Source organism: Xenia sp. Carnegie-2017, unplaced genomic scaffold (assembly GCF_021976095.1).
Source record: "Xenia sp. Carnegie-2017 unplaced genomic scaffold, XeniaSp_v1 HiC_scaffold_19, whole genome shotgun sequence".
Taxonomy (NCBI): Eukaryota; Metazoa; Cnidaria; class Anthozoa; order Malacalcyonacea; family Xeniidae; genus Xenia; species Xenia sp. Carnegie-2017.
In genome coordinates, this window is record NW_025813481.1 from 1242503 (window position 1) to 1261036 (window position 18534).

General features: G+C 36.4%; 2 protein-coding genes across 4 annotated transcripts; both read left to right on the forward strand.

Moving 5' to 3' along the window:
* The first annotated feature begins 4432 nt into the window (after nucleotides 1-4432).
* LOC124438700 (LIM/homeobox protein Lhx9-like) lies at nucleotides 4433-6970 on the forward strand. Its single transcript, XM_046988893.1, has 4 exons — nucleotides 4433-4476; nucleotides 4622-4834; nucleotides 5278-5555; nucleotides 6473-6970. The coding sequence occupies exons 1-4, from the start codon at nucleotides 4433-4435 to the stop codon at nucleotides 6769-6771; spliced, it is 834 nt and encodes a 277-aa protein (XP_046844849.1). The 3' UTR covers nucleotides 6772-6970.
* Nucleotides 6971-7149: 179 nt separating this feature from the next.
* On the forward strand, nucleotides 7150-18512 carry LOC124438415 (BRO1 domain-containing protein BROX-like). Of its 3 annotated transcripts, XM_046988541.1 has the most exons (17): nucleotides 7150-7648; nucleotides 8443-8551; nucleotides 8647-8669; nucleotides 8771-8891; nucleotides 9001-9051; nucleotides 9586-9670; nucleotides 10526-10572; nucleotides 10648-10755; nucleotides 11162-11210; nucleotides 11526-11589; nucleotides 11712-11781; nucleotides 12314-12375; nucleotides 12455-12533; nucleotides 13746-13822; nucleotides 15055-15101; nucleotides 17466-17630; nucleotides 18142-18512. In XM_046988541.1, the coding sequence occupies exons 1-17, from the start codon at nucleotides 7533-7535 to the stop codon at nucleotides 18342-18344; spliced, it is 1476 nt and encodes a 491-aa protein (XP_046844497.1). In that variant the 5' UTR covers nucleotides 7150-7532; the 3' UTR covers nucleotides 18345-18512. The 3 variants fall into 3 exon arrangements, with proteins under 3 accessions (XP_046844497.1, XP_046844500.1, XP_046844498.1); XM_046988544.1 differs by lacking the exons at nucleotides 17466-17630; nucleotides 18142-18512 and adding an exon at nucleotides 15214-15644 and having other exon boundaries at nucleotides 7151-7648; XM_046988542.1 differs by lacking the exons at nucleotides 15055-15101; nucleotides 17466-17630; nucleotides 18142-18512 and adding an exon at nucleotides 14594-14960 and having other exon boundaries at nucleotides 7155-7648.
* Nucleotides 18513-18534: the final 22 nt, after the last annotated feature.

The window sequence follows — 18534 nt, forward strand, 5'->3', positions numbered from 1 at the left end:
TATCTCCTCCGGCAAATGGCTAAAAGATAAACTGGTGTTGAGAAAGGATTTGCGTTGAACAAACATTACAAAACTTTGGCTTTGAAGAGTCTTGCATCACGAGAGAACCCTTACCAAGAAAATTATCCATATAATGTAGTAAACTTCTATGAAACCCACCACAAACATCAACGTTACGCCAACATCTCGATCTGAAACTGCCTAGATTATCCGTTAACATCAGACAGGATATTGAAAGAAGCACGGTTATTAAATTCAAATAATCTAACTAACCATCTTTACAAATGAAATGTGACAGTTTGTTTTATTTCATTTGCAGAGATTTCTCTGATTTTCACTGATTTTCCAGCAGAACCATTGTTTTTGTTTACATTACGCCATATTTCTTGATCTTGGTGTGCGCCCGCGGTACCTGATGACATCAGGCGAATGCGCAATGTAAGTAAAACATAAATCTTCGCATTCTTCCCTCTTGGTGGCAGGTGAATTTGGACAAAAAATTAGTTCGTTCGAAAAATGTCTACTTCTCTTGGGGTGTTTTTTCTGAAGATGTTAAAGATTTTGGTCATTTTATCGTGATTTTGGAAAACATTGCGTTGATGAAATCATTTAGTTTTTGGATTCGCTATTTACATATGCGAAATGATCTGCCATTACACACATTCAAGTTGAAAAAATGCAGACATAATGTAAATATTATAAAAAAGCCTCAATTGTTTCCGTCAGCCTTAACTTTGAAGGGGTTTTTTCTTTGAAAAGATAATTTGTCACCTTTTTTTTTGAAATGACAATTTCATTTATAGTGCATTGATTATGTGGCGTTGCATTTGCCTCTCCAGACGTTGCATTCGTTTTTCCCTTAATTCCCGTGTCTCCTTCATTCTGTCTCGAACTATTTGAATCCGCGACTTGATCTGTTTGATCTTAAGTCGACACGAATCTTGTTGTGTGCGGGAAAGTTGACACGTTATTGCCAGCTGTGTTTGCAAAAGTTAGAAAATCGTAAAGACGGCATAACGCTCTCAGAATAAACAGCGATGAAAGAACGTGAGATCTTGGCAGTAAAAAGCACTTGAAGAAAGGCTTCCTTTGATTTTTGATTTGACAAGTCTAATTCTTTTGACAAATTCAATTTTCCCAATCCCAGTATCGCTAGTCTTTCGGTTAACGAAAAAGCGCATTTTACTTTTATCTACGGTGAAATCGCTGTTTTTGTAATACTCGTAAAAATATTCGTCATGTGTTTGTAATACTCGTAAAAATATTCGTCATGTTTTTGTAATACTCGTAAAAAGATTCGTCATGTTTTTCAAACGTAAACTGCCCTCCATGGGAAATAAGAAATTTCCCTTCCTTTTTTTATGTTTTGTAGCGATGCATTGCCGAAAATTGAACAAGCTTTCTGATACCGATTACTACAATTTCCACTGCCAAACGTGACATAGAATTTCAACAAGGGGCTGTCTCCCCTCCCCCCCGCTCCCCCGTCCTTCCTCCAATGCACCTTTGATGGTTTGCTAATCGAATTTGCCCAGGGCCATTCCATTATATTTGATAATGTGGACAATATGAAACACGGGACTTATCTCCATTTGCGTCATACAATCAATTTCCTTTGACCGAGAGATTTCTTATCCATGGAAGAAAAATGTTTCACGTTGCATCCGTTCTTCTTTCCTCGGAGAAAGTACCGGAAGAGAGGAAAGTCGCTCAGCTTTTAGGGCAATATCAAGTCTTATCGACCATTTCAATACGACTAGAAAATATTTGGAATCACATTCGCCCCGAGTGAACTTTTCAAAAATGGGAGGTGTTCTAATTTAGATCGATTTTGCCAAAGATACAACGTGTGATCAATGCCGATAAGCAAATCATTTTTATCGTAGTTTTAGTTAGTTCTGTGTAATAACGCCATCGCTGAGATACATCTTGGCAATTGTGTCATCACGCATCCACTTCAAATCTCCCAAAGTCATTTTCATTTACTTTTGTTTGAATGGAACAAAGCGACTGAATTTGGAAACATCCAGTACTTCAATCCGACACTTTCTTGTACTGAAAGTCGTTAAAATTCAAATGTATCTAAATAACTTGTTTTACTTATTTTATTTGCACAGGCGTAGCATCCTAAAAACTTACCTCCCTCTGTGTAAATATTTTTGTGTTAACTCACTGTGAAAACAATACATTTTCAAAGAAATGAATAATGATAATGATCAGAAATTTACATGAAAGGGCTAAAACTTTGAGGACTGGCAAGTCGGTGTTTTTTTTTGACGGATATTTTGATGTTATTAATTGCGATGGAACATTGCAAATCTTTATATTTTGAGAAAAATTGAACACACTATAACAACTTTAGATGAAGTAAAGCAAGTCGATTAGTTTCCACGTCAGTTAGGATCATCGCTTTACGCCATATTTTTTGTCTCAGGAACGCAAGAAAATGTCGAGGAACACTGGCCATATGCTATAAAAGGTTGTTTAGAGATGTATGATGGAAGGGAGGTATGTTGTCAGTTTCAATACCTTTCGCAACTTAGAGATTTATTAATTGCGCAAACTTGACATGCCGTTTCTCTCTAACCTTTATTGATCTAGTGCCGCCCCCCCCTGCTGAGTAAGCTTTAGGTATCCTCCTTCAATATAGAATATGAAAATGTTTTGAAGTGAGGGTCGAAATAATTTATAAACGATTCCGTCCTGGAAAGGACATATTGCATAAAAAGCATTGATTTAATTTCTTAGATAAAATCGCTATTATATTGCACTTCGAATCTGTTTCTGAAATCTGCAATAGCCTTGCTTATAAGTATACGGAACAATCCTATCTCACAAGCGATCGATCGTAAAAACACGAACTGGACAAATAGATTTATACAAAACACACAAAAGGTCATAATCGCAGCACTTATCTTCCTATTGAAATATTCATAATGCCTTATTTGTGTATTTTATTTACACCAAACTGACATTAGAATAATTGTATTTGTAATAGATTTCGTGTGGCTGTTTGCAAAAGATGTAGAATTCTTTTTCAGATAAGAGTTTTTCTATCAACACGTTGAGACAGTACAAAAGCGTTTGCAGTCACTATGATGCAGTTTACTTTGCTGAAGACTCTCCTCATTAACTGCTACGTACATGAGTGTTTTTAACCTGTTCTTCCTCGTTTCGATACATGAAAAGTAGGTAAAAATAGTTGAATTCGTGGTTGAAATCGTACGGAGATTCAAATCAACTCATAGGTGCCATTTTTTGTCTCTTTACTTAAGAAAACTGTCATATGACCTCATGTGGATTGGGCACTTGTCTGTTCATTTTAAATAGCTATGGCAGATGCGTCGTGAAGGCTTTTTGGAAAAGATTAAAGGACTCGTAGGCGAATTGATGATTTATATATATTTTTTGTATAAAAACACCTTGGGTAAGTCTTCTTGCTTTTGTTACATTCATATAGTTTGTTAAAGCTTAAACAAGTGCGAGCATTAACAGGTTTCAATCTCTCCCGAGAAAAAATCGAAATCTTTTTATCAAACTATACCAAACTGACTAGCAAACTCAACATGTTCGATCCAACCGCAGCCCATCATAGAGGATTGTTTTGTACATTTTCGTGACCAGATTTTAGCTGTTTATTATGTATAATGTATATAAAATATTCTTCTTATTTAATTGAGAAATTTTCCACTATGCGTTTATTGGATTGTTCTTTTCATCAGAACTCCGCGAGATTTCAAGATTTTGTGTGCTTATATTTTTTTGTTGAATTGTGGCATTTAGCAGCGTCCTTCTACCTCCAAAGCATAGCATTTCAAAGGGTTGATTTCATTAAACGTTTTTGTGAAACGTTTGAATAAATATAGAAATATGTCTATGAGTTTCTTTTAAAGAGACTTTTTTTAAAAAAATACAGTCTTTGATGGCTAAGCTTGCTTGCATAAACCATTCGAACTTCGAAAAGATTTTCCTTGAAAGAAATTAGTACACTATGCTCTTGTGATATAGTTCGAATGCTGTTCAAACTGTATGCATTAGCAGAAATACAAAGAGAATGCTCTCATTTTTTATAACTTGGCAACTAGAACTGTATGTGAACTGTATAGAACTTATAATTGTGAAGCTTATCAATTTCAGCAATCTTAATAATGGCTATCTATTCATCTATTTATAGCGTTATCTTGTTTTCGGTTGTATTACTTTTTATTATTTTTTGATGATTTGTACGATCCTGTTAAAGTTTTGTCAAAATTGGATCGACGAAACGAGGTTTGAACAAAAATAAAAAAAAGCGAGGCTTGTGTGATCGAAATAGTCGTTTCACCGAATACCGCAATGTTTTTTCTTTATCAGTGACCTAAAATTAGTTTTGCTATGTATAAGATCAAATTATATCCACAGTATTGTAAATTTCATGATTTTAACTCTAAATATGGGAACTGCTGCAAGCTTTTATCTTATTTTCATTGAAATACGGTGAATTCGAGTATGTGTAGTATTGCCTCATTTGGAATCCTTTATTTGATTCAACTGTATGCGTTTGGGTAACTTAAGCGCGGTTTGTCATGCGAATGTCGATGTCGACTTTTAGTTATTTGTAAAATATTCCTGTTTACAACAGGTTTGATATGCAGTCACTTGAGGATTTGACCAAATCTCAGGCAATATGTCGTGGCTGTGGTGACTTCATCTATGATCGATATTTCTTGATGGTCTCGCATGATTGTTGGCATATGCGTTGTCTCAGATGCTCTGACTGCAACGTTGAACTGGAGTCCGACATCACGTGCTTCGTAAAAGATGATATGATTTTCTGCCGTGCCGATTATTTCAAGTAAGAATCCTTGAATACCTATTTACTGGAATACTTATATTTGATCGTTGCATCACGTGACATGATGGCAAAAAATTCTTAAGCGAGTTTATCAGATCTCACAATGCTCTGGAGTGTTGGCCTTATCGCTTTGCTCAGTGAGAGCGGTTCAAAGGCCATCAAGGGCGTAGGAAAAATGGTAATTGGGGGCATAATGTAGAAATGGATATCGGGAAACTTTAAGGTGGCTTCCATGCAAGCGTACGCTATTAGTGTATTTAGGGGTGGCGATGGAGTCAAATAACTTTTCCAACTGAAAATGTACTATGCACAATCCTTTTGCTTTTTCGATATTAAAACTTTTCCATTTTTTGTCAATATGCACATTCGATTGACAATTTGGTTTGTTTGAAGTCGTAATTAAAAGCAAATCATTCTTTCTTTTCGTCCTTATTGTTTTTTAGGCGTTACGGCTCGAGAAGTTGTGCTGCCTGCTCGCAGGCGATCGACAGCGCAGCAATGGTCATGCGTGCCCGCGAATTCGTTTTTCATCTTCAGTGTTTTGCGTGCGTTGAGTGCAACCGTGTTCTCGTTACAGGCGAAAGTTTCGGTATGAATGGAGATAAGGTCTATTGCCATAAAGATTTTCAAACCTTCCTTCTTCATGAACAAGATCGAAGTGATGACGATGGAGGCCAAAATAAGTCACGGAAACGGAAACGCGAGATGAATAATTGTGCAGGTATAGTTAATTGTCAATGGGAAAACTGAAATAGCTTCGTCAAAAAGATAGACCACTGCATGACTCCAGTACAGAATTCTACCAGTAGAATTTGCTCAAACTCGCATGACTTTGCTCGAGAGTATCTGAAAAGCTGACAAGCTTTACTAAAGCGCTTAGGACATCATTTCTGCTGAAGAATATATATATTTTTAGGATTTTTGAAAGTTAGTATTTTCACCATTCCGAAGTCTTGGCGACAATTTTCACCTTGACCTAAAACATTAACCTATTATCCCTAATTTTTTGAAAGAATTGAACGTCCCGCCTCCAACTGGGAAGGTTCATTCTTTCTTCAAAAATATACATTCAAACGTATTGTGTTGTGTTTGAAAACGGCAGTTTGAAAATTCTGTCTGAATTTGTGTACTTATAATAATATTACGCCGTAGTCTAAAAGCACACTCACACACAACAGGTGATGCTTCAAAATTTCGGCATTTTTCACTCGACTGCTTTCTCGATTCAACATATTTTAGCAAAAATCTTGCCTTTGATTGAGAACTTACTTTTTCATTGATTAGAGGAAACGTGATCTTTATGTTTGCACTCAGTGTGAGCGAGCTTTTAGATTACGAGCGTTAATTCATGTCGTACAGAATAGTTATTGCTTAGTTCGCCGAATGAAATTTGACTCGTCTCCAATCCCCCTGTGGGCTTGGCAGCTCAACGAGCTCAACAGGTAGAGCGGCGTACTAGTATCCCGAAGGTGCGAGTTCAAGTCACATGTTTTTCATGTGCATATAAAACCGTGTCAGGATTGATAGTTATTGCTTTTCTATTTATTTTCATACATGTAAATCGCCAACGCAAACTAGGCAGCGCTTAAAACGAATTTGGGATTGCGAATTACATTCAGGATCATTTTTTTGTTTTAGTCTTCGAACAAGACAACTGTTCTCCTCCGTTTATCATGGAGGAGCAGACAGGCTGTAACGGAAAAGCGAAGCGAGTACGAACTTCATTTAAGCAACATCAACTGCTCGTAATGAAAACTTACTTTGCGCTCAATCACAATCCAGACTCCAAAGATCTCAAACAGCTTTCGATAAAGACTGGCCTCTCGAAACGCGTGCTGCAAGTGTGGTTTCAAAATGCGCGAGCAAAATACAGACGGGTCGTGTCGCAGACAGAACTGATAGAGTCCCATTTGCATTGTGAAATGCAAGAAATATAAATAGAGTATCCTCGAATGGGAAAATATCATTGGAAAACGATTGTTTCTTAATTTATTTACGCTGAAAACCACTCTCCATAACGTATAGTGACGTAATGTAAAGCATGCGCAGTTTTAAGATTTTTTAAATTGCACGTCTGATTTATTTGCGTGTCTCGAATCAAATTTTGGGCACACTACAACATGATGTGTTTTCAAACGTTTTGTTACGTTTGGTTTGTTTTTGAACGCGTCCTTTTTCACAATTTTACACCCAGTTGGTAATTCGTTTTGTCCATAATATTTGCTGTCGATTTATTAGGTCAGCGGTAATTGTTTGAAAATTGTATTGTTTAGCGCAGTTGTAAATTTTTTGTTTTGCTATGACGACGTCATTCTTCCCTTTATGAATTGATGAGAGTATTTCCTATTTTATTACGATATTTGCTCGTGCATAAAGCTCTTTGTGATGTTTTCGTATTTCGGAATACGAGAGTGTAAGATTCTTTTGACATTTTCGATTAGTTCTTGAATCGTGATGTCACTGTTGGAGTTTAAACAACGAGTTTAAATCGTAGAGTCTGCGAATCATTTCTCGAAGCAAACATTTTTATGACGTGCTGATAAGACAACTATTACGAACATTCCAACGTAATTATCGAAGTACTGTGAGCTTTGTGATGTAATTGTTAATCGAAGCGCTCATTGAAGCCAAATCAACAACTAGCTAAATACAAGTGCAACGTGTCGTGTATCCTCAGCCTGCTAGCTTTATATAAACTATGGCTCATCCAGCCTCCGGCAGAAAGAAAACAGATCATATAAATTTTGGCAAAGCTGTTGAAGGAATCCCCAATGGAAGCTATGCTAGCAGAGTTGTTCATGAAATCACCAGAAGGTTTGTAAGAATTTATGAATACCATTTAATTGAACTGGTTTGTAGTTGACAGATGGAGTGAGTCTAGTTGATCAGGGCTATAAGTCATGATATTGGTTTTTCAAATTTTTTCGTCTGTGGCAAAGTGCTCTTTGAAATTAAATTGCTCTTTTTAAGATATGATGCTCTTGACTATATATTCAGTATTTTCGGTGTGAGATTTACAAGCGTAGTTTCTATACGAAACTCCTTTACCTATTTCCTAAGCACGTGGAGAAAATGTAGTCTGTACATCCTGTTAATTATGTGAGAAGAACTTGCTAAAGTTGAGTTACTATGAAGGAGGTTGTGCCAGGGGGAAGATGTCCTGTTTTATGCTGAATCTGTGAACCTCTCTATAATGATATGTTTGAAAATTTGTAATCCAGGCATTGAATACATAAAAGATAAAAGTTTCTCCGGATTTTTAAATGATTTTTATTGAGCTTTCGACTCGTTGCTTCGAGCCTTCATCAGAATGAAAAATATTTATTTACACGTGCTTTTAGTTATAAAAGCACGTGCTTTTAGTTATGATTTTTATTGAGCTTTCGACTCGTTGCTTCGAGCCTTCATCAGAATGAAAAATATTTATTTACACGTGCTTTTAGTTATGATTTTTATTGAGCTTTCGACTCGTTGCTTCGAGCCTTCATCAGAATGAAAAATATTTATTTACACGTGCTTTTACGTTCTTTTATGTATAATTATATGTATACGTATTGTCCATTTTATCTTTATCATGTATATGTACTTTTGATTTTGAACTTCATAAGGCGGCAAGCATTGGAAGATGTCCTCAAATATCCTGATACATCCACTTCAACAGTCATGAACGCACTTCATGGATATCTAGTGTTGCCTATGAGACATGTCTTAAATGAGGTGATATATGTATATAGTTAAGATAAATATAGTCAACACATGTTCTCAATGCTGTTGTATGTCATGATTTTATTTTCTCTTGCTCATTTCTCTAGGCTAGAAGACCCTATAAACTAAAGTAGGTCAAAAGGCTATTTTTGTGTTTTTATTTAGTGATATATTTTGCATAAATTTGTTGCTGCTTGTTCATTGATATTTTTTGCCTTCCATCATTTATAGATTTAAGTGGACAAGTTTTATACATCCTGATGAGGAAATGTTTGTCAGCAAAGATTCAGATGTCGATCATGTTGCATTTCTTGTTGCTGTTTCTCTCTGGCTTATGGAGCATGCTCAGATGGTAAGTTTGAAATCTTTTGTATTGCTTTCCATTTCTCTCAGTAGATGGAACGCAACATAGAAATGTTTGTACTTTAATTTAAGTGTCAATTATCCTTTATTACCTAAAGGCTTTTCCATTGTACCCAAAAGAAGACAGCTTAAACGAAGAGAAAATGAAGGTATTCTTTTTGTGCTGCATTGCATACATTATAAAGTTTGTATTAACCTGTGGAATGTCTTAAAACGCAATATGCCGCAACTTAATAGTGGTCTCAAAGCTTGTAAGAAATTATCTCTATTTTAAATGTAAGTATACTGCTTAATTGTTGAGTCTTATAGTTCTCTAATTACGTAACTGTCACTTCCGCTTGTAAATAGTTATATAAACGTTTTGCAGCCTGCATTGTAAAATATTAGTCTGAAGATGTCTTTGGAATAAAGACAAAATATTACACCATCTTTTGTTTTAAAACTCTTGTATTATCTTGAATATCAAGAAAACAAGATGTCCGTTTTCGGAATTTGTTTTATTTTGTAGAATGTCTTGTACAGAAAAGGCTCAATGGCTACAACATATTTTTTATGAAAAATATATCTTGATTAAATTACTTTACAATGAGCATTGTTTATGTACGTGAAGCATTTTTGCCCTAGCTATAAAATTTCCTGGCATTTTAAAAGTTTTATTAAAAGCTGTGGATGTGTGTTCACAGGATGCCCTGAATTCCCTGAAATTGGCTGCTGGTTTATGTGAATGTGTTGAACAAAGACCTAAGTCGGATTACTTGGATTTGACAGGTACATGCAACATATATCTTTCAAATGAACATTCCAAAATTAGTCAGTACTTGTTTATGAAAGTTGAATGGAATATTTTCTACCAAATAACATTAGGAAAAATGCCATTTGGCAACTCTTAAGAGACTTAAAAGTTTTTGATGAAGAAATTAGACATTAGACGGGAGTATAAAAGAACTGATGTTTAAACATCAGATCACTCCTGATGAAGACAGTAGACTGGAGTATATAAGAACTCATGTTTTAGCATCAGATCACTCCTGATGAAGACACCAGACCGGAGTATATAAAACTCAAGTTTCAACACCAGATCACTCCTGATGAAGACACTAGACTGGAGTATATAAGAACTCAAGTTTCAACATCAGATCACTCCTGATGAAGACACTAGACCGGAGTATATAAGAACTCAAGTTTCAGCATCAGATCACTCCTGATGAAGACACTAGATTGGAGTATATAAGGACTCAAGTTTCAACATCAGATTACTCCTGATGAAGACACTAGACTGGAGAATATAAGAACTCAAGTTTCAACATTAGATTACTCCTGATGAAGACACTAGGCTGGAGTATATAAGAACTCAAGTTTCAACATCAGATCACTTCTGATGAATACACTAGACTGTAGTACATAAGAACTCAAGTTTCAACATTGGATTACTCCTGATGAAGACACTAGACTTGAGTATATAAGAACTCAAGTTTCAACATCAGATCACTCCTGATGAAGACACTCAACTGGAGTATATAAAGACTCAAGTTTCAACATCAGATCATTCCTGACTATGACACTATACTGTTGTCTTAGAGCCATCAGTTTTCAGCATTGTATGTTTTCTTTTTTTCTTCACAGTTCCTGTTAACCAAGCATTAAGACTTCAATGTTTAGCCCAAGCGCAGGTAACATACAAACGTGTTATCCTGGATTAGTCATCACATCCATTAAAATGTTTTCCATTATTATGACATGCGCAGATGGTGACGATAAATCGAGCCGTATGGAAAGGCAACAAGGCATCGTTGATCAGCCAACTTGCTCACGATGTGGCCAAGCAATGTCTCGCAGCTTCTTCTATACTGAAGGTAAATTATAAATTACGACATACGTCGGGGGGGGGGGTATGAACCATGAGTGTCACATTTAGTATGTTGACCGTCAGTAGTGTAACCAGGCTACAAATTTTTACCGCTACGTAAATTCTGAAGGATTACCATTATTCATTTCTTTAGCGATCTATCGTTCTCGCGTTCAGTGAACGCAAAAAAATTTGCATAGCGGGAGTAGAAAGTCTGGTTGTGTACGTTACAATTTACCATTCCATGTTGTCGGCTATTTTGGCGTTGAAATTGCATTTTGAGTTGGTGCATATTGAGTTCAATCCATGTATATTTTTCTCACGTTTCCGTAGCTTCGTTTATTTTAACTTTCTTTACTTATTGCTTCTCGCATATGCAACATTCTTTGAGGATATGTTATTTGTTTCTCTAGAAATGTGGTAAACAGGTCGAGAAATGGCGGCTTTTTCTCGTGTTTAAAGGTAAATGTGAGTTGTGAAAACCTTTTTGAAATGGTTTCAAAGTGAAAGTCGATTTAAGGACTTGATTTCTAACTGTTTGTCAATGTCAGTTTCGTACTCGAGAGTTACACGCAATGCGTGAAATACAAGTGGGGTGTTTTTTCAACCGTTTTCATAGATAACTTGCGAGCGAAGCACGTTTAGAGCATATCTGAACCCTGAGCTTTGCTGAACACTCTCCTGAACTGTTTGTGTGTTAGCTATCACAAAGCATTTTCTCACTGAATTTTTTCGCATTCTAAAGGCTAAGAAACTCTTCTTTTTTATTTCACTTAGGCGAACTTTACTTTGCCATTGCTAGATGTTTTCAAGGTATCGATTTCCTGGAAGTGCAAGAGAAGTGAGTTTTTGAATAATAACTGGATGAAAATCCTTAAACTCCTGTATCATTTTCAAACACAATTTTTAATCGATCGTCGTCGTCGATCATTGTTTTCACTCACATTAACGCGCGTTTTTCAGGTCCGGTATGTCTGTAGCTGTGTTGACCACTGCTTCAAGACACATCTCAGCATGCTATCAACTTTCTAAGGTATGTCGCTACTGTCATCGATTTTAGGTAATTTTTCGTTGAAGTGTTGCTTCCAAGTTTTCTTAAAAAGACGAAAAAAAATTTTGCTGCTCGATCGATTTAGTTTTTCACTTCCTATCGTGTTTTCTCGCTTGCCGTCGACTTCCAGATAGATTTATGTGATTTAGAGTCTGTATCCTATTCATTTTTCAACCATTAACATGACAGCACGCTGAGGTATTTGCATATACTTAGCTGTGACCTTTTCCTATTGCAAATCCTCATACAAAAGTAACTGACAGTTATGTTACGAACCGAACATACGTCGATGATCCTCGATATCCGAATAGTCTTATAAATCATTGCGAACGATTACTGAAGTTAACTTTTTCATGATGAGGGTGGCTGTGCGTTGCGCGTCATCATGTGCGTGCGCGTCTTCAAAACTTTCGCATGTTTACTGATCTGTCATATAATATTTGTTTCACTTTGTTTTATGAAGACACATAGTTAGTTAAAATTCAAACTATTTTGTTATTTTATTTCATCCTAGGAGTATACGAAGTTGAAACCGAAAGAAAGACATCCGCTTCCGGCCTGTAGAGATTTTATTTGGTAAGTGTTCGTACGGCGTTCATTTTTTTAACATTGGAACGACGCCAATTCTACATTTGCACACGAATTCTTATTTCAGGGCGCAGAATTTTATAACGCTCAAACTGGAGAAAAGCAAACGGGAGAATTCAATGGTTTATCATCAAAGAATTCCAGACGTAAGTTCGTTTTGAAAAGTGCTATTTTCATGATCGAGGCCCGTTCACACTATCCGTTTTTTAGGATCTGATTTTGTCGGATCCTAAAAACGGATCGTGTGAACCCATATAAAGCGATTTTGTTGAATCCTAAACAACGGATCGTGTGAACCCATATAAAGCGATTTGTTGAATCCTAAAAATCGGATCGTGTGAACCCATATAAAGCGATTTGTTGAATCGAAAAAACGGATCGTGTGAACTCATATAAAGCGATTTTGTCGGATCCTAAAAAAACGGATCGTGTGAACCCATATAAAGCGATTTTGTTGAATCCTAAAAAGCGGATCTTGTGAACCCATATAAAGCGATTTTGTTGAATCTTAAAAACGGATCGTGTGAACCCATATAAAGCGATTTTGTTGAATCCTAAAAAACGGATCGTGTGAACCCATATAAAGTGATTTTGTTGAATCCTAAAAAACGGTTCGTGTGAACACATATAAAGCGAGCCTCCGACACTCGAATCCGTCAATCTAAGAAAATCGGATGGAAATAGAACTTGCTCTACTCTATTTTCATCCGACAAGATCAAAGGAAGCCGACTAGTCAAATTGTATAGATTTAAAAAAGACTTGGAAACCATAACAAAAAGACAAAAAATATATCGATAAATGTACTAGATAACACAAATGGCTGTTCACACGACTATAAATATCGACAAAATTATCGGACCGTCTGAACAATCAACCAAAAGTCGGAACCGAAACAATCGTATCCGACACATCGGATCGTGTTAATCCGCCTTTATGCAAACCAATGTGAACAGTTTGGATACACTCAAGAGAAGATCAGAGACAACTGTAGGCCCAAGGGGGTTATAGGTTTGCATGTTTGTGATTTCTTTGAGTCAAGAAAAGTGTCCAAATTATTGTCTTTTGGCTCGTATTTTGCGTGCTTTTCTTAACTTTTGCGAGTGTTCTGGTGTTTTAAACGGGGACCGTTCACGAACGAAAATCATCAAGTAATTTATTCTCTATAATGTAAAGTTCGATACATGAAGTGCAATGCCAACATTTGATTGATCGCTGTGTCAAATTGTGTGGGCTCAAGTTCCGTTACATCAAATCCAACAAAACTTAGCATTTGCTGTAGGGAATAAAATTTCACAGAATCATAAAAGCTATAGCGAATACTTGTGTGTATATCTACGACTTTCGACTTACATTTTAGGAGGCGCCTCCATTGGACGACCCGAAGTGTTTAGTATCGCCTACTTCTTTTCACTTCCCTGATGAAGACTCGTTATTGTAAGTTATTAATCTCGTTTGTATTTGGATTGTATACACGCTACCTGACTTTTGAAAGAAAAAAAAATCAATCAAACTAAAACAATTGTGGTTTGTGTTTGATGGAGCACACTTCGAAGAATATTTCTAAGCCATGACATAAGACTAACAGAATTAACAAAACAAGGCAATGCGACACCTCCAAACAAGGGCGGCGGAACATTGATAATTGGGGGGGGAGGCTATATTCATATATTCATGTAAAATAATCCGTAAACACAATTGGTTTCAATAGAAACTAATAAAGTAAAACATGCATATATGAATAATACCTCCCCCCCCAATTATCAATGTTCCGCCGCCCTTAGCTCTAAAGTAGCATTCAAAATGTAATCCAAACTAGTCCCCCTTCCCCTTTAAAATACCCTTGATCATCCTTGCTTTGAACGCTGTATTTTGTTTGCGGGGGGCGAGTTGAAAATGTTGTGGCTACGTCAGCGATGGCGTGTACAACCTGCAATTTTGGTTGTCCTGTGATCATGCACTTAGTGTAAAACAATAGATTTCTTAAGAAATAAATAATGCTAATGATATGAACTTTACTATACAAAGCACGATCTAACTTGCGGGCTGGATACGTCACTGTTCAATGGATATGAATGAATAGCGTTGAGCTTTGTGTCAACTGATTATATGCTGCGATTTTCAGCTGTCGCAATATCACATCATTTTACTTATACTTTGGTCGTTTTGTTTTTAATATAAAGTGTAATATTGTTTTTTTGTTGTTAGTGACGCGGTAGAATCCAGCCAATCAGCTGACACGAAGCTCACTCCACCAAGAACGTCTCCCGGTCGATCAGGCACATATTTGTGACATATATTCCGACAATCAATCAAATGATGGACATTCATCATATGCCAATATATTTGCTCAGTGGTTTTTCAAAAAGACCTGTTATTTGCAGTATTTCTGTAGATTAATGTAGCGCAAGTCATGGCGACTCGGAGTAACAAGATATTTTCACGCCAATAGAATATTATTATCAAGCCATAGTCATGTAGTATCTTAGCTTGTGTGTACTACTATGTAATTTTACTACTACCACCAATACTACTCTAATACTACTACTATGTATTAAATTTTATCGTTCCATTCTTCGTTGTATTGTTTGTTTTTGCTTGTCAATGTAGTTTATATTTGTAGATGTATATCTGTGTGTATTTAATTGTCTTTTTTTTTGTATGGACAGTTTGAAAGAAGATAAAACAGACGCGTCAAGCTGTGTGGACAAAATAGGTTTGTGGATAAATACAGCTATCTTATATTCCATGTGCTCGCAATCTAAAGCCGTAATAATAAGGATTATTGGGGTGTGAATTTCAATGAATTTCCATTATATTTATTCAAGAGAGATAGATGAAAAGATTGTTTTTGCACATTCATCCGACTTCGTACGTATTAAGAAAAATCGAACGCTAGGCTGGAGATAATTCTTCAATTTCCTGCTTCTGAAACTCAAAATGTTCTATGGAAAGATGTAAATCAAAAGATCATGCCATATTTAATGGAAGAGGAAAACATCAATCTTTAGATTTTAGTTTTTGAATAGTTTTTCGTCCTCAAGTTCTGTGTTTGACTGGCATGCGTAACAAGGGAAATTTCTCGGGCCAGACTGCCTTGCGAACAACCGCTCTCCTCCTTTCGTCGGATCGTGATAGTCATTTCTGCTGTAAAATCTTTATCCGTGTTGGAGACAAGAAAATGAAACACAAAGTAAATCGCATTCAGCTAAAACCCGTTTCATTTCTTTTCTCATGTAAAATTTTTATCTTACAAACACTTAACGTAGTAAGGTTTGCGTATTTGATAAATTCCTAATGCTCACGACATAAGTTTCATACAGCCATTAAGGTTAACAGGTGCTTATGCAATCAGACGCTTTTGTGTGTACATAATGCAGAAAATGAATATCCCCGACAACAACATTACTATTCAAAAGCGAACAAAGGCTGCTTCGAAAAACAAAACAAGAGAGAGAGCGAGTACATGATTTTTGTCGAAGCTTTCCTTAAAGTTTGAGCGCCATGGAATCGCCTGGTGAAAGCGATGAACGCGGTTCGACGAAAACAAAAAGTTTAAGACGACTTGGCTCCTTCAGCTCCAAGGACGTTTTTTGTGCCTGGGCTAACGATTCGCTTTTGAAACCAAAAACCGTCCAGACTCTCATTGAAATTCATCAGATCGACTCGCTACCCGCGGTTCTTGCCTTGCGTGAAAAAGACATAGCGAATCTGGGCATGCCTATTGGTCAAACGAGACTATTCCAAGAAGCTGTACTCAAATTGCACGCCGAGTACACGTATCATGATTCGTTTTCTCCTACAACCCGGGTCAATGTGGAAATGCCAAGTTACAAAAGCATGTTAGTGGGTGAAGATCCTTTGTCGCCAGTTGAAGAAGGCGCAAATGGAAATTACTTTCAATTTCACAACGCTGAGAAATCTGAAGTGGCTGTTTATCGCAACAAAATTGTTTATGGTGAGGTTCAAGCCTCGGGAGTTTTTATTAGGGCATATTTGTAATTGTTCTTGAAATTTGTGTCTCTGAGAAAATTATTCCGCCTTTTCTACGACACAGTATAGTTGTATAAAAGTTCGCAGTTTGGGAATTTTACGAAGTACTTGGTCTTTCCTTTCTTTGACATAATCGCGAAGACTTATAAAGTATAAAGTTCGGCAATTAGATTACGATGTTGGATTTTTGTTAGGTGATAGTTTGCTATCGTTGAAAAAAAATCGAGGCCGAGTGATATAACATGCAACATTACACAACTATATATTACCAAGCTAACCAAGTTAATTATTCGGTATGGAAAGAGCATTCAAAAGTACTTTAAGTTTTCGACTTCATAAACTATGAATGGTGAAACAGAGATTTTGTCTTGGTGACAAATTTAAGAATTGTCTTAAACAGAGCAAATACCATGGTGAATGGTCAAATACTAACGAAAAAGTTCTAGTATTTGACCATTCACATGATATTTGCTCTTTTTAAGACAATTTTTAAACTAGGAATGCTTTTCCCAGTTTAATATTTGGATTCCACACCAGAAAACGTTTTGCCTACTCTGTTTAATTTGACCGAGTGCAGCGTGACCAATCATACTCAAGCATTTGCCGTAGAATGCTTATGTTAAAATGTTTCTACTGACAAATGACAACATGCGAATTGAGTCGGGGGTTTTTTCATTGAAGTTCCCGAAAACGATTGTTAATCTCGACTTTTTATCGAAAACACTTAGTTTTTCACTATCTTTAACATCATTTACTCCAACAAACTAAAACATTTAAAAAACCTGTCCTCCATAGAAACAGGATCCTTAATTTAGTTTTTCATACGTAATAAACCGATTAACCGATGTCCAATGACATTCCACTGTTTAGATCAAGTTCTATGTTTTTTTTTGGAAGCTAATTACAAATTCAGTTTTTCCGTGTTACCGTTTTCTTACCACAATGCAATGCACATTTCCATATTTGGTACGATGGATTTCATGAGAATAATGTGCTGGAAATGACTGACGAGCCAGCTTGTGCAATCGTCCAGAAGATTAATTATTGATATAAGTTCATTGCGTGTACATCATGCATTTCGTTGCAGATGAAGAAGAGGGAAAGAGACCCGACAACCAATCAAAAGTGGAGGATGACGACGAAACGCGCTCGGGTTGTGCGTGTCAGCGGTGGCTGTTCATCACAATATTCATGCCAGTTATTTTATTGTTGTCCCTAATTGGTTGCATGGGATGGTTGTTGTTGTGGCCAGGTGGGTTGTTTAACCGTTCTCGTTTGTATTAGTGTAGAGAACGACAGTTAATCTTGTGATAATGTGACTGTCCCTCCTCCACTGTCAGTAGTGATCTCACACTGGAGAGCAAAATACTTGTTAAACTTTTCAATCTTACTTATTTCGGAGATGATTGCGCATTTGCGCTGCAATGGTGATATACTGCGTGCATTGAATGCCGGTGGTCAAACTACCACTTTGTTGCGTTGTTGGTACGCGTGAAAATTTCTACGATCAAAAGTCTACAGTGACGTAGCCAGCTTGCAAAGTTGGTCGGGCTGTAAAAATATTTCGTGATCAATCACTGTAAAGTGTGAACACGACAAACTTTCTTAATGGTTTTGATCTTAAAATTAAGTTTTTGTGGGGCCCATGATTATTTGACTTTCATCTGGTATTTTTTAAACATATATCGACTTTTTTGGTCAGTAAAAAAAGGGGAGTTCAATACAACTTAACTTTTTCAATGCTTTTCATTTTACTTTTTCAGTTAGTAAATTGTGTCCTGCCGGAGATGTTTGTTCTGTCCTTCTCAATTCTACGGAAAATGTTATGAAGTTACCAGTCACAAGCTTAAACTGGGCCTTAGGTAAAAAGACGTCTTCTCAAACCTCGTCTTATGAACGGACATATGAAGCCAAGGATAGCAAAAAGTTATGGTGCCACAGAGAGTTTATGTATGCAGGATTTTGATCAAACAAAAGAATGAATTTTTTCTACTTATGTCTTTAAATGATGCATTATGTCTCTGCTATTGTGACCAGAGGAATTTGATTGTATTGTAGAGAATGATATGGGACTGTGTAATATGTGAATTGTTCATAGTTTGCTAAAATGAAGTAGATAAATTAACTTACCATATCTCCGCTGATCTGAGTACTGA

Bases quoted from the DNA above. Each gene is read 5' to 3' on its own strand.
- LOC124438415 (XM_046988541.1), top strand. From the start codon at position 7,533: ATGGCTCATCCAGCCTCCGGCAGAAAGAAAACAGATCATATAAATTTT. The intron at 12,534-13,745 runs GTAAGTTCGTTT...CTTACATTTTAG, and splicing joins ATCATCAAAGAATTCCAGAC to GAGGCGCCTCCATTGGACGA. The intron at 15,102-17,465 runs GTTTGTGGATAA...ATTTCGTTGCAG, and splicing joins AAGCTGTGTGGACAAAATAG to ATGAAGAAGAGGGAAAGAGA.
- LOC124438700 (XM_046988893.1), top strand. From the start codon at position 4,433: ATGGGAACTGCTGCAAGCTTTTATCTTATTTTCATTGAAATACG. The intron at 4,477-4,621 runs GTGAATTCGAGT...TGTTTACAACAG, and splicing joins CTTATTTTCATTGAAATACG to GTTTGATATGCAGTCACTTG. The intron at 5,556-6,472 runs GTATAGTTAATT...TTTTTGTTTTAG, and splicing joins CGAGATGAATAATTGTGCAG to TCTTCGAACAAGACAACTGT.